Source organism: Dermacentor andersoni, chromosome 2, assembly GCF_023375885.2.
Source record: "Dermacentor andersoni chromosome 2, qqDerAnde1_hic_scaffold, whole genome shotgun sequence".
In the NCBI taxonomy this organism is placed as follows: domain Eukaryota; kingdom Metazoa; phylum Arthropoda; class Arachnida; order Ixodida; family Ixodidae; genus Dermacentor; species Dermacentor andersoni.
Window position 1 is genome coordinate 212,310,870 of NC_092815.1, and position 21,442 is coordinate 212,332,311.

The window sequence follows — 21,442 nt, forward strand, 5'->3', positions numbered from 1 at the left end:
GGCATCATCAGAGGCTTCCGACCAAGCAGAAAGTTCATTGTCGCTTTGGAGAAGTTGGTTTAGTGGTGTGATCACAGTAGCGAAATTGCGAACGAAACGTCGAAAATAGGAGCATAGGCCTATGAAGCTGCGTAGTGCTTTCAAGTTAGTGGGCTTCGGAAATTCGGATACGGCGCGAAGTTTAGCAGCATCAGGAAGAATGCCTTCTTTGGAGACAACGTGGCCTAATATAGTCAGTTTTCGAGCTGCAAATCGGCACTTTTTTAAGTTAAGCTGGAGACCAGCACTCCGGAGACAGGTCAAAGCTTGATGTAAACGCCGAAGATGGGTCGGAAAATCAGGGGAAAAGACGACAACGTCGTCGAGGTAGCAGAGACAAGTATGCCACTTCGGGCCGCGTAGGATGCCGTCCATCATGCGTTCGAAGGTGGCGGGCGCATTGCACAGACCGAACGGCATTACAGTGAATTCATACAAGCCGTCTGGTGTTACAAACACGGTTTTAGAACAGTCAGCGTCAGCCATGGGCACCTGCCAGTAACCAGAGCGGAGATTTAAGGGGGAAAAAAACTCCGCTCCTTGCAAACAGTCAAGTGCGTCGTCAATACGTGGCAATGGGTATACATCCTTTGGGGTAATCTTGTTAAGCCTTCGATAATCGACGCAAAATCGTATGGTGCCGTCTTCTTTTTTAACTAGGATGACTGGTGATGACCAAGGACTACTAGAAGGCTGGATGACACCGCGATTGAGCATATCGTTCACCTTGTCATTGATAAAGCGTCTTTCAGTCGCCGATACTCGGTAGGGACGCTGTCGAATTGGTGCATGGCTCCCAGTGTCGATAGTGTGCGAAACAGTCATTGTACGGCCGAGTGATGTTGCTTGGCAGTCAAAAGACGAAGAGAAGCCTTGGAGCAAGCGTAGAAGTTCGTCGCGCTGCGTCGTCGTAAGGTCACTAGCAATAGCTGGCGTAAAAGAACGCGGCAGTGACTGAGGAGGCGATGCCTCGAGAGCCGCAAGATAAGTGGAGTCGTCTATCGTGTCAAATATTGAAGATGAGGTCAGTGGCTCTGGTCTGCCAAGGCTTTCTCGGCGGCGTAAAGTAATTGGTTCAGCCGATGGGTTTGAGACGCACATGAGAGAAGCGCCAGCTTTGAACTAGAGGGCGGCGAACGGCAGTGGTAGTGAGCGGCGACGAACTAAGAGTTCAGACGGAGCGAAGAGTACTGCGCCATCATCTACAGAGTCACAAGAGATACTGACAAGAGTGGGAGACCAGGCAGGTATAACGGTGTCTTCTGAAACAGCGATTTTGCGACAATGGTCCTTATGGTCAGCGATAATATCGGTCGAAAACTGAAACAGCTCGATTTCAGCGCGGGCGCAGTCAGTGATCGCATGATGTGTGGAGAGAAAGTCCCAACCTAATATGACGTCGTGTGAACATGATGGCAACACGATGAATTCTATGATATAGAGTACCTCCTGAATTACGACACCAGCAGTGCAGGCGCCGGATGGCTCGACGTGCTGCGCGTTGGTAGTTCGAAGAGACGGTCCAAAAAGCGGCGTCGTCACTTTTCCTATCTTGCGGCAAATACGGGCATCTATCGCTGAAAGTGCAGCGCCGGTGTCGAGAAGTGCTAGCGTCAAGTGTGAGGCCTTATACATTTCGCCGACACCGCAGTTCTCGCCTTCTGAACTGCGATTTTTAGTTTTCCTGGCGCAAAGGGCCCCGCCGCCGGCGCATGGGGGAAAGGGAGCGGCGGCGAGGAGGTGAACGGCGAGCGGCGGAGAATGCGGTGTCGACGGCAGAAGGAGATTCAAAGGCGTCCGAACAGTTGCGGCGTTGTTAGAAACGTGCCGCATACGGACGCACATTGTTCAGGACGTTCGGTGTAAGCAGGCGACAGTGACGTGCCACGGGTCCAGCACGGCCACAATAAAAACAAATCGGACGGTTGTCTTCCGAGGCCAATGGTCTTGAGGTCGTGTATAATGCACCAGTGGGCGAACTGGAGAGGATACGGGTGGGCGCAAAGGTGGGCGAAGGGGGCCGTAGGTCTGTGGCGCAGGCCTCATCGCGACTTCGGCGTACGTCAGGGGAGCGGCCGTCGGAGCCTGCTGGAGAGAAGGCGAAATGTGGTCGGCTACCTGCTCCTTGATGACAAATTGGAGAGCGGGCGCCAACGGAGTACTCGGCTGGCCGTGTGCAAGTGGAATCAAGGAAAGCTAACGAGCCACCTCTTCATGGACGAACTCCTTGATCTATAGCAGCAGCAAAGTGTTATCCGGGGCAGCAGCCAAGCTCGACATTGAAGTGGCCTGAGGTGTGGAATGGCGGGTGGCTACGCGTTGTTTGCGCAGTTCGTCGAAGCTTTGACAGAGACTGACGAGTTCAGAGACTGTCTACGGATTTTTGGCCAACATCATCTGGAAGGCATCGTCTTCAATGCCTTTTAAAATATGGCGGATCTTCTCGGCACCAGCCATTGTGACATCAACGCGGTTGCAGAGGTCGACAACATCTATATAGCTGGTAAATGTCTCCCCGCACTGTTGCGCACGGCCACGCAAACGTTGCTCGGCGCGAAGCTTGCGAACCGCGGGGCGCCCAAATACCTTTGTCACGTTAGTCTTGAAGGCCGTCCACGTCGTCAGATCACGTTCGTGGTTGCGGCGCCACACGCTGGCGACACCGCTCAAATAAAACAACACGTAATTCAGTTTTTTGGTGTCGTCCCAGTGGTTGTGGATGCTCACCCGGTCGTAGTCAGCGAGCCAGTCTTCTACGTCATGGTCTTCGGTACCACTGAAGATGGGTGGGTCGCGTTGACGCAACAGGTCGGGGCAGACCACGGTAGTCACCGGGGCAGCGGGTTGTGGTTGTGGTGGTCCTTCTTCCGGCATTATGAAGACGGGCTGCAGTGTCCGATCACGAAGTTCCAGAATTCCGGTTGTACCCAGTAGCTCCACCAATTGTAAGGGGGTTTATTCGGCTTGTAGAGCAGCAGCGACAAACTGAGCACCAGCAGGTAGCGCGCAGCCTGCGAACGAACCGGGCACGAGCCACACGATGGCAACGGGGCTTTTCAGCCTGCCGATCTTCTTTGTCACAATATATACATATATATAATCTTTTATACCCCGCACCTCCACCAATTTGTTACGGGGATGTTGGAAGTAAAGAAGATTATATTTGCAATATATATACAAAATGAGTCTGCGTAGTTAAGATGCCTGACCACTAACAACCCGCGGCAGTCAGCGTCTCGCGATATTATCATTCTTGTCTTCGTTCATCCTTCCGTAACAATATTTATGGTGTTAAGGCGCAATTGCAGGCTCTGGACACTGGAAATACAGAGGTGCTGTGGTTCAAGCAAGGATGCATCCGTCTTTGGAAGCCGAGCAGTTGCTCACGAGAAGGTGAAAGACGGTATGCCTTATCGAAGCCAATCGTGGGTATGGAATGTGGGGGTACCATTGTAAGCCATCCAGCTTTAATATCCAAGACTTTTGCTATGCACTACAAAACGTATTTCAAGGGCATAAGACAATTGTTAGTGATGCTGATATTAAAGAGTTTGGTTCTATCATGCCTCTGCTAAGTCAGAAAATCACTGAATGCATAGACAATCACATGGACGTTAATGAAATAGCCGCAAGCATTTCTCCGCAAGCAAAAGGAGAGAGAAACAGAAAGAGATAGATAAAAGGAAGGCAGGGATGTTAACCAGTCAAGAGTCCGATTGGCTGCCCGGCGCTCGGGGAAGGGAGTAGGGGAATAGACAGAAGGGAGAGAAAGAGACAGATTGTGGTAGAGAGACGTCCACGAACAGCACTACAGAGTAAAAGGCGCTCGCACAATCCAGACGTTCTCATAAAGCACAGAAGTGCGTTTAGTGCTTTCTGAGCAAGTGATAGATAGGGACGGTGTTCTAATATTGTCTGTTCACTCAGCCGACGATCATCTAGTTTCCTGAATGCGTTGGTCGTAGTTTGTCTTTGTGCTTCAAACTGAGGACAGCGGCACATTAGGTGGCCCACGCTCTCTTCGCAGCCGCACGCATCACATGCAGGAAAAACTCCAGGGCCTGATGGCCGTATACGGCTGAATTTTAACAGCAATGCGATATTAGCTCCATATTTGGTAAATGCATATCAACAAGCTTACTGAATCAGTTATTTACCTCAGACACTCTTTGAAGGACACACTGTTATTATACCAAAGACTAATGATGAGGCTAAACTTCAAAAAGTCGAAGGATATCGTCCAATTTCTCTTTGCAGTGTGCATTTGCAAAATTTCCGTGAAAGTGCTAGCTAACCGTCTGCAAGAATAAGTGGATTAGCGGTAGTTCATCATCAGACGTACGGTATCAGAGGTCGCACTGTTCAGTCTAATGTACACACAGCACGGTCTCTGCTAGATGCGTGGTAGAAAGGTTTGGGCAGGCACCAATGATTCAGACTGGCTTGGCGAAAGCCTCTAACAGAGTAAGTACAAGTAATTTCCCCTATGTTGTCCTTGGTGTCCTTGTCTGGTGGATCCTGACGTTATGATTAATAAAAATCGGGCTCCTCGGTTCCCTTTCTTCTCACTCATTACATTACAAGGGTCTCGAATCCGGCAACATTGATGCCTTCAGGTGACATGTGTGGGTTTATTGACCAGTTGCCGTCACCCAAATAGATCAGGTACTCGTGACGCCTGTAGCAGGAAGGATGTTCCACATCCGCCGCCTAAGTTTGTGAGTGGTGGCGCTGGCTAATACTCCCGCGGTTAGTTCTAGTAGTAAAACATAAATACTCCAATAAGTGCATGGGAAAACGACGCACGTGTAATGCGAAGACGGGTTGATATCCCACCTACAGCCAGTTGTTTTTTTTCATCCACTTCCACTTCCATTAATTAATCATTTCTTTAAGTGACGTGTAATGTCACTCACAGTAAGTGACATTCATACCGAATGTGATTGCGATCTTGCATTCGCTGTCTAAACGGGTATACAAAATGGCATTCGCAATTGATGGCGATGTTTATCGGCACCTTTTGCATGCACGCACTCGGCAATCGACATGTATACTTTCAGGTTGCGCCTCGCCCTGCACAAATCGGTGAGGTGGTCCTTCCCACTCTGGTCAGCAGCGCGCGTCTCGTCGTCGGTCCAGTGCGCTTTCCGCTTCTCGTTCTCCGCTGACGAAGCTGCAGAATTGGCTTCCGTGGTTGGTGGATAGGCTTTAGCGCGGCGCCACTTTGAAAACAATATACAGAAATGAAAAAAAAACAAAAAAAAAAACCAGACGAGCGTTTGTAAACATGGCCGACAAGAGATGCTAGCGTCCAGTCGGTAACTGGGAACACTAATGTAGCCGCACAAACTACTTCAACTATCGCGCTGCACGTGATGCGATTATTAAAAAGTTCATAACAGCAATTATGACAACATTTACGCTGATTACATATCGTTTTAACTTATCGATTTCGTAATTTTTGCCAAGCCCTCGTCGTCGAGATTACACGAGTCGCGCTTGCATGATCATGTTCGGGAAACTCATTCAATGGGGAATGACATTAGCTGTGAATTTCATTCACTATGCCCGTGTAGGAGCAACAGAAATGGCATTAAGACGTAACCCCATTCACTGCGAATGACATTAAACGTGCCGTGTGACAGAGGTATTAGTCACTCGTTCTTGTTTCAGGTTCTGAAACACATAACTATTTCATCTAGGCTCCTGAATTGCGTCAGAAATTCCTGTGTGAATGGCTCAACTAAGTCAGTAGTCAAGAGTCAGGTTCAGTCTCAGAGACAATTCGTCGTCTGTTATCAGTGAGACAAGGCTCTCCATTGTCCCCACTTTTGTTTGTATTTGGAACCGCTTTGCGTGCGTATCTTCAGGAGCGCAGCTTCGGAGAGTTTGCTATCCAACAAGGTACGTGTTCTTGTCTAAGCAAACGATCTGGCATATTTTTGCAGTGATAAAAAGAGCGCAGTGGCTGCACGTGTGATTACGCAGCAGTTTTGTACTGTGTCTGCTCTGCTACCATTAAGCTTGAGAAATGTCGCGCTCCTTATGGGGGGCGGGAATAGTGGGAGGGAATAGTGTACAAGACCATCTAATTATCTAAAGATTCAGTGTAAAGATAATCTGTGGTATTTGGAAGTACCGCTCTCACAGTACCGAAACAGCAATCCTCATTGGTCGACAGAGATTACAGCCGGACAACGGAAAACAAATGCATGGCAGGGGCGGAAGATGTCGATATTTAGTCGTGCTAGCGTCTAAGACGTTTCTTGTCGCCCGTTTCAATGTATGTTCTACAAGTATTGCACTGTTCTCGGGTTCGTCTGCAAGCGCTTCGCCATGTTTTCTCTATATTTATATGGAGTTCGCGTTGTGAGTCCATGTGACGAGACAACCTCTTTCTTCACATGGAACGTGGAGGCATTGGTATTGTTCACTTTCTCATGAGGCATCTTTTTCTCCCGATTATCTTCTTTACGTTATGCTATACATACGTTAATTTGTGAAACGTTGCAGCTACGTACGTCAAGTAAATTATCTTTCGAGCGTATAACCAATGTAACCTCAGCTTAAGAGCTTAAAAAGCCGGTTTGCGCGTCTGTCCATTGCGTTATGTCGACGGACGGTTTTCCGTCTTCCGACCACCTCCTCATCACCGAGTCGATAGCGTAGGAAAACAAGTATTTACCCACCCCTGGGGTCGAAGTCATGCCCCTGCGGCAATGTGCAGAAGATATGCCGAGCAACATTCGCACTTTGCACCTAGTGCGATGTTTTGTGCAGCCCGCAGATCAACTGATCGGTAGCGCGTTTCGGAGGAAACGACTGGCAGTACTGTATATATAGTATGAGGACAATGTTGTGTGCGTCGCGAAGTAGAAGTTGTACGCTTCGATGATGCGCGACCGCTGATCTCTGCCAATTTAATATATATATATATATATATATATATATATATATATATATATATATATATATATATATGTGTGTGTGTGTGTGTGTGTGTGTGTGTGTGTTTGAAGCAGCGTTTCCAAGAGCAATATCCGCATGCTAGAATCATTGGGTCACACGCCTGGAACGACTGAATAACATGTCAGTCTAATCATTCTTTTTCGCCTGTGGCATCTAGCACTTCGAGACGTTTGGTACGTTAGCCGCGTCGCAACAATAATAGAAGCGAAAGCAGCTGAGAGCGCGTCAGTTAGAATACTCCGAGGCGAGAATCAAGCTCTTACGGCGCAAAAGACGCCGAAACCATGTGAAGAATTGAACGAAAAGGAAATTCTGGTCATGGTTTTGAGCGATTTCCACCGTACTAAACACACACGCACGCACGCACGCACACGCACGCACACACACACGCACACACACACAAAGAGAAAAGGAAGACAGTGCAAACGTGCTCCCAGCGAGCGCTTCTCCCGTTTAGGGCTTTAATGAAGACGCACAAGGAGTCTAAACAGAACGGGCGCGTAGCTGCGCAAAGGTAAGGCAGCGAGCATTCCAGTTCACCCCTGCCCTCCCCCACTTACATAACACAGTCGCTTAGATCACGTTTCATCACGAAGGCGAAAAAGAAGAGAACATGAAAACAGCACGAAGCATGGAGCAAAGGCGCACAATGTCGTGAAATTCCTACAAGAGAAACGTTGCAGTCAGCACGGCTGTCCACTGCTCCGCCTGCTTGGCGAAAGACTGACTGTCCGACGAACACTGACGACGCACCACAACGAACAAGTAAAACAGCCTCGATCAAGTACACAGAGAATGAATTCAGGTTATACGAGTCCATAGATCAGCGAGTTGAGGGGTAAACACTTTCACTCGGCAATAAAAGCATGCAGTTTCTTCACCGCGTACCGGAGCGCGGCAGCGAGTGATGTGTGCTCCGATAAGGTCACTTCAGGGCTCCTTTTTTATGCGGAGATGTAGTACGCAGGCGAGTGTTATCACACTTTGTAGCTGCTTATATGCGGAATCTCGTGGTTCGGCGTCCACGCATGCGCCGTGAGCAGGCTAGAGAAGAAGGAAGATGAGTAAGATGAGTAAGGGAGTTGGACATTGTAGGCGTAGAAAAAATAGGGAGAGTCGAACTCGCATATTTTCACTCGGTATCCGCACGGAATCGCTCGACCAGGCGAACTACGGTGAGTGCGTTCGGTGCGTAATTGCACAATACTGCCAGAAGAGAGTGCGACCCCTTTCCCCTTGACAAGTTCTCCGCTCGACATACTGCGTACCAAAATAGGCACTGAGCAGTACGTCTTTCCCCAATGGCACATCATTTGAGTACGCCTCAACGTACCGCAGCTCTTTGCACGCGCTACTCAGCTTTTGGCGTACACAGCCGGTTTCGTAGTCATGCACATACAATACACCGTCGTGTGCAAGCAGCGCGCTATCACGTGTAAAGCTTGCCATTCCTTTCATCCGAGCTCTTTCAACAGAGCCACCTAGTAATTCACGAACCATTAGCTTCGCGTCGCGGTAATGGTTTGTACGCGAATCATACACATATTTAACGAATAACAATTAGATAAGCTGCGATTTCTCAGAAAGAGACGTCTTCGTCGCAAATGCAATGTACAGCCGGCAACATTTTTTTTTCTTTTGGCAAACTCAGCCCTTTGAGGCTGACGAAGTGCAAAGTATGCGGTTCTGCCACTTGCTGAAATGATAAAAAGGTGAAAAAAGAAGAAATAATTCAGAATGGAAAGTCGTGGCGAAGGCACCGTCGTGACTGTGACAGTTAATGTTCAGCTGTCAACACTTCACTCGAAGCAGCCCGTAGAGCTCCAGCCTACGAGCACTGCAAAGCACGGCACTGTAACCCAAGAGGACAGACACATCACTGGGTCGCAAAGCACTCGATTGGTTCACTGTGCGGCATTGGACGTCTACGGGCTCACGCTACACCGTTCGAGGAACTTGCAGTGTGGGCTGCCCTCCACTTCGCCACTGCATCGGCGATGCAACGCGAAACGGCTACGGTGTGGATGGTGCGATCGCCGTGGCAAAGGCATCGACGTCCACGAGTGGCCGGCTCGGCAGGCCCGTCCCTCCTTCGCGGTCACCCTTTCACCCAGTGTGGTTTCGAGGCCAAGAGACGAGCGCGCCCGAGGCGCGTCGTGCACGCAACAAGGAACGCGGCGCACGATGTGGCTGGGACTGGAGGCGCTCTCTGCTTGGCACGTGCCGTACTTCGTGAGAGCAGAGTTTCGGCAGCATTGGTCGGAAGAGCGGCGAGGCATTTCTGGAAAGGCGGTAAAGAACAGTTGTGAACCGCGCACGACGGTGCCCATCGTGCGCGGATCTCTCTGACGAAACCTTTTCCGCTTGCAGAGACGGCCGTCGGTTGGTCGCCACGCCCGCTACAGTACGGCGTGCTTCTACGTTGGGTGTTACCGAGCCACCGGCTCGATGTCTTGCCGTGGGATCGGAGAAACCCCGCTCACGCCATGCCGCTTGGGAGTCGGCCAAACTCGACACAGTGGGCTTCAAGCGCCCTCGGCCAACGGCCTTGGTCTGGCCGTCGTCCCAAGCGGCCCTTGCTTCGTAGCTGCAAGCCGGCCGTAAGTCGGCGGGGACACCGAAACGGGCGCGTAGCGGCGTGGCTTGGCTGCTGCTCAGCTCGTCGCTCGGTTCGCCCGCCCTGGTTCACGCGGGCGGGTGAAGAGTGGCCGGCTCACACGTTGTGCGGACCGTGACCGTTGAGCGACGAGGAAAGGGTGACTGTATGGCCGAGGCTGGAGTCGGTGGTCTCTTCCCGGAACGAGCTGCTGCCGGACTTGGCGGTACCGCTGGTCGTCGTGGTCGTCGTCGTCGTGGTGGTGGTGCCTGCGACCGGCTTCTCCTCCTGACCCTCGCAGCGTTGCGTGCAAGGGATGAGGAACAGCATGACGCCTCCGAACGCGATCATGGCGCCGGACAGGAAGAAGCCCGGGTCGTACGAGCCAGTGTAGTCGTACAGCCAGCCTGCGCGCGCGAGAAAGGCGTGCACAGGCGTCACGTTTACTTCCTGCGGTCGTGCGAAATACATTTACGGATAAGACATCTAGGCGTATTCCAATAGTTGCGCAAATAAACGTCGACGAGTTGGACTCAACAGGCGCTAACTAATTAGGAAAAACAAAACTAAGGCTTACTCACGAAGCTTTTCTTTCGTAAGCATTGTTTGTCATTGCACAGCCACCTTCGCCAATACGTCCATATGGTCCAAAATTACGATTAGCTGACACCTTCACTTACGAACTATTCTAGCGAAAGGATATATTTTGCGAATACGGGCCCGGAGTCCGTTTTCACACACACACACACAAAAAAAAAGTTTACAAGAAAGGGAATTGTTTTCGTCAAGGCAGTGCTGGGACAAAGACAAGTTCCTTTGTCGAAATACTGGCTGCGTGCTGAGCCTTCCCTTTTTTGTCGCCCGCATAGTTTATGAAGCAGCGACATGTCACATTCTCGTAAAAACAGTGTCGGTGACGTGCCATTTCTTTGAAATGTGAATCGTGCGCGTTTGCGTGCTATATATTCACTTCGTCGCCTGAAGTAATCTGTGACTATGTTTTCACCTTTTACAGCTCTCGTGGTTATGCGCATCGGTATCAGGTGTTCTAAACATAATACGAATCGCATATTAAACTTTCTTTTTTTTTCGCTTTGTGTATTTGATAGCATCAGAGCATATGCTGCAGTACCAGACAGAACTTAAGGGACACTAAAGAGGACTATTAAACCAGGCTGCATTAATAAACTACATTTTTTTGCACCAGCAGAGAGCTCGATCTTACAGTAAGAGAATGTATGGCAGTCCAGGCAAGATGCAAGAACACGGATGGCGACGCTACCTTCACGTTCTAGTACCGGTTCCTCGTGACGTCATGAACTAGCGTACCATCTGCTCAGGTCTAGTTATGTGTTTATCAATAAATAAGGGCCGCCTTGCACTCTGACAGAAGTAAACGCTAAACCTACCAAGTTTTGAGGCTTTTGCTGAGCTAGAATTACCGGATTACGAGAAAGCTGCCTTGATTATGTAGTGAATCCACACTAACGCGAGATGGAAAAGTTGGGCCAGTTGGTAAGTGTTCATGGCAGCGGGTACAGCGCAAATTATACAATGGAGACACAATGACAGACACCACAATTTTGCTCATCGTTTGTGCAATAACACTTTAGCCGCACGTCAGCACTTGTGGTGTCTGATTTTATATCGTTTTTGCCTTTCTTTAGCGCTGTACCCATTAGCACGACGGCATCACGGCAATTTCCCGGCGACGTTGTTTCAGCGTGAAATTGAGGTATTGTAAGTTTAGGTTTTATTTCCTGCGCTAATAGTCAACCTTGCTTTTATTCTCGTTTTTTCTTTTTCGTTTTTTGCCGCCGAAAGAATGAAAGAGGAGTTCTTAAAGAACAGTTTGCTTATCTAAAGAAATTTAGTGTTCTTTTTATTAATGCCCCTTAAATACTGCACGCTAGACCACATTAGAGTGGGCGCGTGTCCTCTCACCGGTGACCGGCGGTCCGACGAGGCAGGCGACGCCCTCGAAGAGAAGCAGCAACCCGAAGGCGTTGGTCAGCCGCTCCAGGCCCAGGATGTCCACCAGGATCACGGACGTGAGGCTCACGAAGGCGCCTGCGTGGCACGCCTCGAGTCACTCAGCTCAGCGACGCAATAGCGCTGCTAGTCGGTGACAGCTATAGGACTGACCAGAACCGCCGTGGTTGCTTAGTGGCTACGGTGCTGGGATGCCGAGCGCGAGGTCGCGGGATCGAATCCCGGACAAGGCGGCTGCATTTCGATGCGGGCGAAATGCGAGAACACCCGTGTACTTTAGATTTATGTGCGCGTTAAAGAACCCCAGGTGGTTCCCCTACTACGGCGTGCATGCCTCATAATCAATTCGCGGTTTTGGCACGTGAAGCCCCGTATTCTAATAGGATTGACTGTGCGAGCTGTGCCTCCATAACCGCATTACACGTGCCCTTGAAAAAGTAACTCTTATACGTCTCATCTTTTGAGGAAAAGGAAGATGGAAATCGCACAGAACTCCAAGAGCATGGAGTGCCTTATTATTCTTTTTTTCACTTCGTCACTCACTAAGTCGCACACGAGCTGTCTGGCGCCAGTAAAGGGCAGAGGCCAACGGGCAACCTGTATACCGAGAAACATCAACTTCTTCAACTGTCGCGAGCCATTGTGAACTAGGGCAGCGTGCAAAAAAAAAAAAATCCGGCAACTTCAGTTATGTAGGGGAAAGGCGCGCGAACGAACTCCGAAATTAGTGTGACGTATGCGCAAGCTCAAAGTGGTACAAGAGCATCTTCGCTCACAGTACGGCAGAATAGGAGCAATGCGTCTTTTACTTCGGTCCATCATTCGTCCTGCCTATCATGGTCAGTTACAGGACAGAAATGAATTCGTAAGAAGCTCTGGCCCTAAACGCGCGCTGCGCATGCCCTTCGTTCCTTCACACTCGCAACTAAAGATTCGTGTGTTTTCTTTTACTTTTTCCTTGTGTGCTTTCTTGCGGCAATTATGTCACTCAAGAAGAACCAACTGGGCCAAGAACAAGTTCCATCGAACGATTACCTTATGTCTCGTATAAACGAGAAGGGCGTGTCTTGACAGTGAACAAAGGAGACGAGATGAATGTATGGTACAGTCTCGTTTGCAGTTTTCTTCTTTTCCTGGCAAAACTTAACCTAACGGTATGCACATTTGACTAGTTCCTACCGACGCGGAGGCCTCTCGACATCGGAGCAAAAGGAAGCATGTCCGAGCCGAACGTTAAGGTGTTCGCTGTCAGAGGCACCACGTGATCTGTCGGATCTCAGTAGCGCTCCCAGCGAAGGCAAGAGCTCAAGCAGAGGCGCTCTGGACTAACCAGGCGAATGAGTTCCGAGCGCTCGAAAGCGACCTATCGAATGTACTATTAGTCTTCCAACAGCTTTTGATAATACCATACAGAAGTGGATGTACGGTGCAGCTCCTGAGAAAAGCGGGCGGCAGCACCACCTCTCGACTGAAGTGACCACTGCGTTTCCCTAACATTCCATGAGCGCTCCAGGTTTAAATTTTGTGACCAGGTGCCATCGGCGTTTACCCCAATGCACTGGAGCGAAGGCGTGTTTCTCACACAAGTGCTCGTCGTAGGAATCACTGAAGAGCGTTGTTGAATCGCAATGTCTTCTTCAGTTTACGGGGTGGTGCTGTGCTCCGCTCGGTGGTGCCTACTCGGTGCATTCAAGAACGAGCTTACAGTACAGACATGTTTAGGCACACCGGGGTTCAACGCGGTGACGACATTGGAGAACTTGCGGGTACAGCATTGGAGGTTTCTGTCTCTCCGAAGGACAGCGGCGATCGGAGTCCTACGGATCAGCTCTCTGTCGTGTGACGGTCTCAATTAGACTAACGATGACAACCATCATGCTCGGAACGTCAAGGCGGCGAACGTGTTACGCACCCGAGGTGGCACCGAAGATGACGCAATAGACGGCCATGGAGACGGCGCTCTGCGCGGCGTAGCTGAAGGCCGTGGCGAGCCCGCACAGCGTCAGGTTGACGTTGTACAGCCAGAGGCGGTTCACGCACGACTTGTCGCTCAGGTAGCCGAGGACGACGCGGCCCAGCGTGTTGGACAGGCCGATGCAGGAGAGCAGCAGGCTGCCGGTCTCCTCCGGCATGCGCAGGTCCTCGACCGCGCGGTCCTTGGTGTACACGTAGGGCACGTTGAAGCCCACGCTGGTGAAGAAGTTGGACGTGGCGAACAGCAGGAACACGGGAGACTTGAGCAGCGTGAAGTTGATCATCTCGTGCAGGGCCGCCTCCATCTCGCTCGAGCAGAAGAACCTGCGCAGGATTATGCACACTTTGATGCAGGCCCCATGCACTAAAAAGAGATTGAAAGGGTGACTCCATCAAAACAACAACGTGAATAATGAGAAGTTTCATAAATCTCGTAAGACAATGTACAGAGTAATCATTTTTAAGTTTTACGGAATTTCTAAATATAGCCTGTTGAGCTGAATAGCCTTGAGCTGGATTATACAGAAATGCGGTCATAACTAGCACGAGAAATCGAGACACACGTTCAACTAGTTAACGAAAGAATTCACTATTTACTTTCTTATCGATTGGGATAGAAAATTAGTGGAAAGCTATATACGAAGCAAGGATAGCAGATTTATATGCCGCATATACTGGTACACATAAGGCATACGAAGTAAATTCACAAGCATGGTGTCACGCGCGCACAAGCAAACGTGAGCACACCTCACTCGATGACCGCGGGAACTCGCTGTCAAAACGCGGCAGTGAGAAAGCGCGGCCTCAGCAGCGAGCAAATTGACCTTCGTGCTGCGTCTCGCATCAACAAGAACTACGCCGCGAAGACACAGCGCGCGGCGGTCTCGCTGCAGACGGCTTGCGAGATATGCAGCGGGCGGCGTATTTCCAACTGCTTGCACGCTTCGGCCTCTGCGGCCCCAACCCACGGGCCGCCCGCCTTCTAGCTTTGATCCGCCGCTACCGCTTGGGTGCCCCGGAGATCCTGCGCCGCCTGCTTTTAATACAACCTCAGGTGCTCTCCTGAGGCCTCCGTTTGCTGGTTACATGTGCCCTCCTGGAGCAGTGCTTGTAAAAAAATACAATCTATCGTCGCGACGAAAAAAGCTACCCGCGACTTATACAACACCAGTCAGAACATCATCCCTTCAGGCACAGCGATCACCAAGCGGCGTCCGCGCCCACTCCCTCACCGCGCGGGCAGCCAGCGGCGGAGCGTATAAACCAACTCGACCGCACTCCGCAATGCCGGCATGTCTAGGGGACAAACGAATACAACGCGCTCTAAGAAACCTCCTCCGTAGTGCCTAGGCTGAGTCATATATTCGAGGAGCAAAAGCCCCCAGATTTTCTCTCTCGCGGCCGCTCTTACTCGCGCCTGAGCAGAAACGTCGAGCTCCGTCAAAAGTGCCACGCCCCGCTGTACCTACTATTCAATTCTAAAAACGCGGGCGGGCGCGGCCGCCCGGTCCGCACGGAGTACACCACCCCCCTTCCCCACCCTCCCACGACAGCTTTGCACATGACGGAAGTTGGCGCGCTTCCTTCCCGCTTTCCTCTCTCGTGTGCGCGAGATTGAGCCGCGATCGCCAGCTCATTCTTGCACGCTTTCACTCGCACAAACAGCATACGGCGACGACTTTATACGGAACCTCACGGCGACGCCGATGCCAACGACATAATTGTGCCTGAAGTGTCCATGTAATTGCTATCGCAATAATAACTTTACGGCACATATGAAAATTTAGGAATTGTACGTGGTGAGATTGCAAGGTGTATACAGCTGGAATGAATTTCCAGAATGACACCAGTTTGGAAACATGCGCCACAAAACTCTTCGTAAAAATTATATTCTTCCGCTTAAACTTTTTGTTTTTTTGACAAAACGCTCTTTTAGTCATAGAAGCGCAATAGTAACTGGGACGCCCACTGTTATGGGGACGGGGTTTGGTGACGTTCAACAGCGTCTGTTTGGAGCTCCAACCAGGTTGATCATCCGAGACGGTTCGGCAAGGAAGACGAGGTGATGTAAAAAAAAATAACAGAAGTTTAATACATCGTTACGGGTGAGCGGTGCACTCCAAGGAAAATAAAGAAATGCTGGCTCTCCCGTAATCGAGAGTAGATGTAAGCATGAAATGGCTACCGGCAAAGCAGATTGGTTAAAGATGATACTAGCCACAATCGTAAAATGGATGCAGTGCCTGTTTGCAACAGCACACTCCACCACACCACAGCGCACCACGCCGGTCCACACGTACGCAATAGTTTCCTGTCCCACACAGGACCTCATTGCAAGTCTCGTCTCGGTCAAACGGCCATCCGGACCATCGCCTGGCCGGACGCTACCGCCTTGGACGCTGCCGGCGCGCCGCGGCCCTCACGGACCGCCGGCGTTCAAAAGAGCGCAGGCAACTCTGCCTCAGCGCCAAAAGATGACACTCGAGTGTATAGTGCCCTGTGTCTGGCGTTTGAACGTCGCTATTGGAAATGACAAATAAATCTTCAGCATACTAGAAATTACAGCTTGAGTGATATTGTGAACAAACATCTGGAAGAACTCGGAAGCAATATTTCATGTAACTTGTTTGGGAAGCAACTAGCGTATGTAATGCGCTCTTGACTGGTTGCCTGGATGACCCCGTTTTGTTCTCGCAACTTGCCCGGATGTCCTCGCGACTTGCCCGAACAACGGCGCTGCCTTTTGGCTCAAGATCACTCGAAGGTCGCCAACAAGGGAAGCTAAAAGCTTTTCATATTAAAAACGTTCAGCGTGCGCGCACTTGCACGCAAGGGCAGAGAAGATGCGACCACACGTGGCTGCCGGCTGTCTTTCTTATACCCATCCACCATCCGGGCATCCTCATTCCCTGCTGCCCCCCTGGTAAAGGACCTTGTAGGGAGACGTCGGGTCAGCCTACACAGAGGGGCACGGGGGGGGGGGGGGAACCACTCCTTGGCGTAGAGGGGTTGAACGTAGGACAGAGGAGAGTAGGATTTGCACATTCCGCGCATATTCTCGTTGCACACACCCGACGTATACAAGACAACTCGTGTTGACGAACGTGACGATTAGGCACGCCGCGTCCCAGGCGTTTGGCATCTGTTCCATTCATTTGAGCACAAATTGAATGGTAACATCATGTGTTTGGCACCGCACTTCGTGGAATATATATAAATTGGTGTAATCTCGGAAATTCATTTCAAGTGGCTAGTCTTGCAAGTTCACTGGCTACAATTTCTAAATTGCAATATTTACCGTAAAGTAATTATTTAGGAAGTTATTTATTCAATTCTCATTATTAGTTGAATATTTGTTTCAATTTCTCGTGCTAGCTAGTAATGTCCACCTCTTGTCCACAAAGCTCAAGGACAAGAATTATGCTACCTGCAACAGGCGATTTTTAAAAATTCCGTCGAACTTAAAAGTGATCACCCCGTATATTTTCTCGCCAGATAAGTCCTTCCCGCGTAGTTAGGAATTTTCTAGTTTGTGGCTGCCGCTGTTCTTGGACTAGCTCTAGTGAGAGGACTTTACTGAAGCGGGAGTTCCGAGATACGTGCCCGTATCGAGGCTTTTATCTCTGTCCAAACCAGTTTTTCGAGTACCGGAGCAGCCCATCTTTTCTACCTCTGTTGTTCCTGTCACTCTTGGATTTGCTCCCTACTGGAGGTGGGAATATCAAGCTACGAACAGATACCAAACACCGTCGCTCGACGATAGGTACAGGCAATCGCGTGGGGTACTCAAGGTCTTCACTTAGCAACCCCGACTTATAGACGGCTTGCAAGAGGGTTCCCGTCTACTCGCTTCGATACTGGGTTACGTCCCCTGAACTACAATAAAATGGTCTTAAAGAGAAGTTAAACAGCGCGCTGGTCGACGCAGGGAACTTAGACGCCTCGAGAAACTAGTCTATACGCTAGTTTTGTACGCCTTTCATGTCATTCCGCCTGTGCCCAAGGGACGTGAGGACCGCGTGACTGCAGCATGTGCGCAGTTGTTTTTCACAAGATGGTGTCCACCGTGCTCTTCGCTGAGCGACTTGTGTACCCGTTCTCCTTTCTGTACACCTTGTGGGGCTTCAGGTGCGCCCGTCACCTTTGCGTGGGCATTCGCCCATTCTAGCGACCTTACGCCTCTTCCTTTCCACTCGCGACGGTTGTCGGGGGGAGGCAGCGCGAGAATGAGAGCTCTCCTGGAGATCAAAATGTACGCACACGCATTTCCTCTCGTCTGCCGGCTTCATTGTTAAGGCATCGTTTGGACTTGAGCTTGTCTACGTTGCCGTGCACATATGACGAGCGCGTATCTTGTGTTGCTCTTTTTTCCCCGAACGGTAAGCCGAATAGCGCTTGCCCGTAGTGCTCGCGCGTGGTCCTATTCCAAAATTGTGAGCGCTACCTGCAGGGAAAACGAAGAACCTCGCGCCACGTCGACTGGTCGGAAAATAAGGCCTAGGCTATCGTGCAGTCCGTGCCCCGCGTATCGACACGGCCTGCTTTCTGCGTCGTTTCAGTGCTTTATTGAATTGCTTTCAATCAGTGGGTGAGTAATGACTGAAGAAAACAATATACCCCTCCCGTTTGCGCACACGGGACCTCTCCAAGTGCTCCGCAACGAACGACGGCGTTTGGCGGTATCTGTCTTCGAGCACTTTGACCGTTCGTCAGGCGCATCGAGGCTGGGCGATACATGACGAAGGCTACGTGGCAAATCAAATTATAAGCTTCCCCACAGCCGATTCAGAAGGTGGACTGACTGGTACGAGCGACGTGCAAGCCGTCTATAAAGGCGTGCAGCGTATACGTGGTGTCGGCGTAGTATACGACCGGAACCTGTGTTGGCAGCTCCCGCAGCGACGTGCTAGCGGTGCCATTTTCTGTGTGTTTCACCCCTGGCGCGGGAGCCCATTTGTTCCCCGCGCCGCTCCGGACGTTTTTGGCAGCACTGGGTGTCGCCGGAGCAAATAAACGGTTTCCGTTAAATTTGGGCCGTACGGTGTTTTCTTGCGTCCGTAGCGTTCGTTAGCCCCCTTTCGCGGCCCGAGCACGTTCACATCGGCGCGCAAGATTACGTGAGCCCGAGTCCGCGGTGGACGGTACTCCTCGCGAGGTTCGAGAACCCCACAACCTGCGTACTCTAGGTTGGCTCAATAAATGCCGGAAATGCGTTGCGCTAAGCAGGCGAGGACGTGGAGACGCCTGTGCGCGTCGTCTTTCTTTCTTTGTCCTCGTCTGCTCAGCGCTTCGGTTACTCATTTCGTCATGCACAAAGCGATCGCAACTCTGTTTTTTCTCTCGACTGGCACGCACCTCTGTATGCGGCTGCGCTCGTCCGAGGTGGGCACCGTGACCGACTTGATGGTGCGCAGCGAGGTGACGCTGAGCGACATGTCGCGCGACAAGAAGGAGGAGGAGGCGCGGTACTCCGGCGGCAGGTTCTGCATGCTGCCGCTGTAGAAGATGTCCTTGCGCACCAGCAGGCTCCGCGGGTGCAGCGCGGGCGCCGACGGGCCCGTCGGGCTGGGCGGGCTCGAGCCGGCGATGTGCACGCACGACATGGACGTCTTCTCGTCCTCCAGCTGCGAGCACAAGTCACGGTGGGTGAGAGAACGCGAATGAGGACGAATGGAGCGCTCTCAGCGTGAAATTAAACTTAAGGACAATTAGCTAGCTGGCACCAAATATTCCTTTGGGAACGGCGGCAGTCAACCCGTAAAAGCGTATAACATAGCCGAGGCAGTAATTCCGGCTAGTTGGCCTGCCATATTGGGAAACTGAGCAGCGCTAAATAGACAAGGGCGACGTATGTCGTATCGTATATGCGTTTCATAAGAAACCAAGAAACACTGACACCAAGGACAACATAGGGGAAATTACTTGCACTTACTAAATGAATTAAAGAAATGATAAATTAATGGAAACGAAAGTGGATGAAAAAACAACTTGCCGCGGTAGATCGATTGGTAGAACATCGCACGCGTAATGCGAAGACGTGGGATCGTTCCCCACCTGCAGCAAGTCTTTTTCAACTTTCATTTTCATTAATTTATCATTTCTTTAATTCATTTACTAAGTACAAGTAATTTCCTCTATGTTGTCCTTGGTGTCAATGTTTGTTGGCTTCTTATGATATGTTTGATAAAAATCGGGCCCCTCGGTTAACCCCCTCTCTTCTCGTATATGTGTTGTGTCTTATGTCTTATGCCCGTCGGTGTCCCTTTAAGCTATACTCAGTTTCCCACAACCTCGCGCTTGTGCGATTGATGTCACAGCCAAGGAACACGTAAACGAAGAAAGAAAAAAAAGCAGACTCGGTTAGATACCTTCGGCCTTTAGTTATTTAGCGCGACAATGACGACACAATATCCCAACGACAATGACTCTTCTCTGACTGGCATATAAGACAGCAGAGAGCTGTGTTTGTGCGAGGAATGCTGGCGAAACGACTGGCACCCTGAAAGTCGTGCTGCCAACGACCGCGCAATTCCCTTGGCTTCTCAAGTTTTGTCGACCGCATTTGTAGCCTTTGCTATTCTCTTCTATGGAAAGTCTTATCTCTTTACAGATCTGATGATGACGACGATTTAAAGCGCGCGTTTTTAGCGTCATGCCTAATAGAAAATGCTTTGTCAAGCATTTATTTGCCTTTTCGCGAGCGTCCACGGAAAATCTGTACATGATTGTCCGAAATAAACAAACTTCAAAACTTCAAAAAAAAGAAAAAGAAAATGCGTGTTTCGTGTAAGGCGTTACTGCTGTGCTCAGTAGAAGGGCCATGTCTAGTGCATGCAACTTATCTTCAACCCCCTGTCACTCTCTCTCTCTCTGTCTCTTTCACATCCCAAACCCCTTCGACAAACTCGCCGCAACCTCGTCAAAAATCTATACTCGGTAAAAATGAAACAATGCAGTACAAGCTCCACCCACAAAACAGCACTGCAACTGCCCAGTGCACCTCCGCGCTCCAAAAAGTAGCTCCGCAGGGACGCCGATATTGAAATAAGTTCCCCATGACGTCACGAAATGAGCAAACGTTTTTGGCATGCGGATCTATACGAATTCTCTTTTAATAGGACAGTGGCAGCACTCTTGAAAAAATGTAGCTGTAGTTGTAACGACCATCCGTCACTGTACGTTGTCCCGGCTTCTGGGAAATCCAGTTCCCTCGCCTGGCCTCCACGGGGCCAGGCGAGGGAACTGGAATCGAGGTGGCTGCCCGGGGGCGCCATCACAGCCACTCGGCAAACCTGCTTTCACTTTAGAATAAAGCCGGCCTACTCTCCGTGCTTAACCTGGGAAAACGTGTATTGCTTGCCTGCGCTAAACCGACTTCCTAACATAGTTATTACCTAGTTTTCGTAGCACTCACTAGCTTGATAGAGCTGCGTTTAGTAATGGTAGAGTTAGTAACATTCCAGATTGGGTTCGATATATGCGTTAGCCTAGAAAGTTTGTATTCAGTGGTGCTAACTGTATTTCGAATTCGTAGCTTAGACCCATTAGTAATAGTGACCGCCTTGTTTAGTCATTAATGTAGTTAAATCTATCGTTACCTACTACAGTTACACCAAGGTAATGAATACTCTGACAACTAGGGGAACTATACAATGACCTTTCTTTTAGAGTGTGTATCAGCCACTGCAGACGACAAAGGTAATTTCAAAAGCCTGGCAAGAGAACAAGAATTCACGACAGACAGTCACCCTCTACAATCGGCGCAAACATACGTGTATCTAGGCCAATTACTCGCAGGGGATCCTGATCATGAGAAGAAAATCAAAAGAATAAAAATGGGCTGAAGTGCATAAGGCAGTCATTACCAAATTA

General features: G+C 50.2%; 1 protein-coding gene across 3 annotated transcripts in view; it reads right to left on the minus strand.

Moving 5' to 3' along the window:
* Positions 1-7,439: 7,439 nt before the first annotated feature.
* The window catches only part of Mct1 (Monocarboxylate transporter 1), a 144,589-nt gene continuing 130,586 nt past the window's right edge, over positions 7,440-21,442 (minus strand). For all 3 annotated transcript variants that reach the window (XM_050186951.3, XM_055075852.1, XM_050186950.3), the window contains 4 exons: positions 18,926-19,194; positions 13,509-13,894; positions 11,549-11,674; positions 7,440-10,011 (listed from right to left, as the gene is read on the minus strand). In XM_050186951.3, the coding sequence (XP_050042908.1) occupies positions 9,722-10,011; positions 11,549-11,674; positions 13,509-13,894; positions 18,926-19,194 (1,071 nt within the window). In that variant the 3' untranslated portion in view covers positions 7,440-9,721. The remainder of the gene's footprint in view (positions 10,012-11,548; positions 11,675-13,508; positions 13,895-18,925; positions 19,195-21,442) is intronic.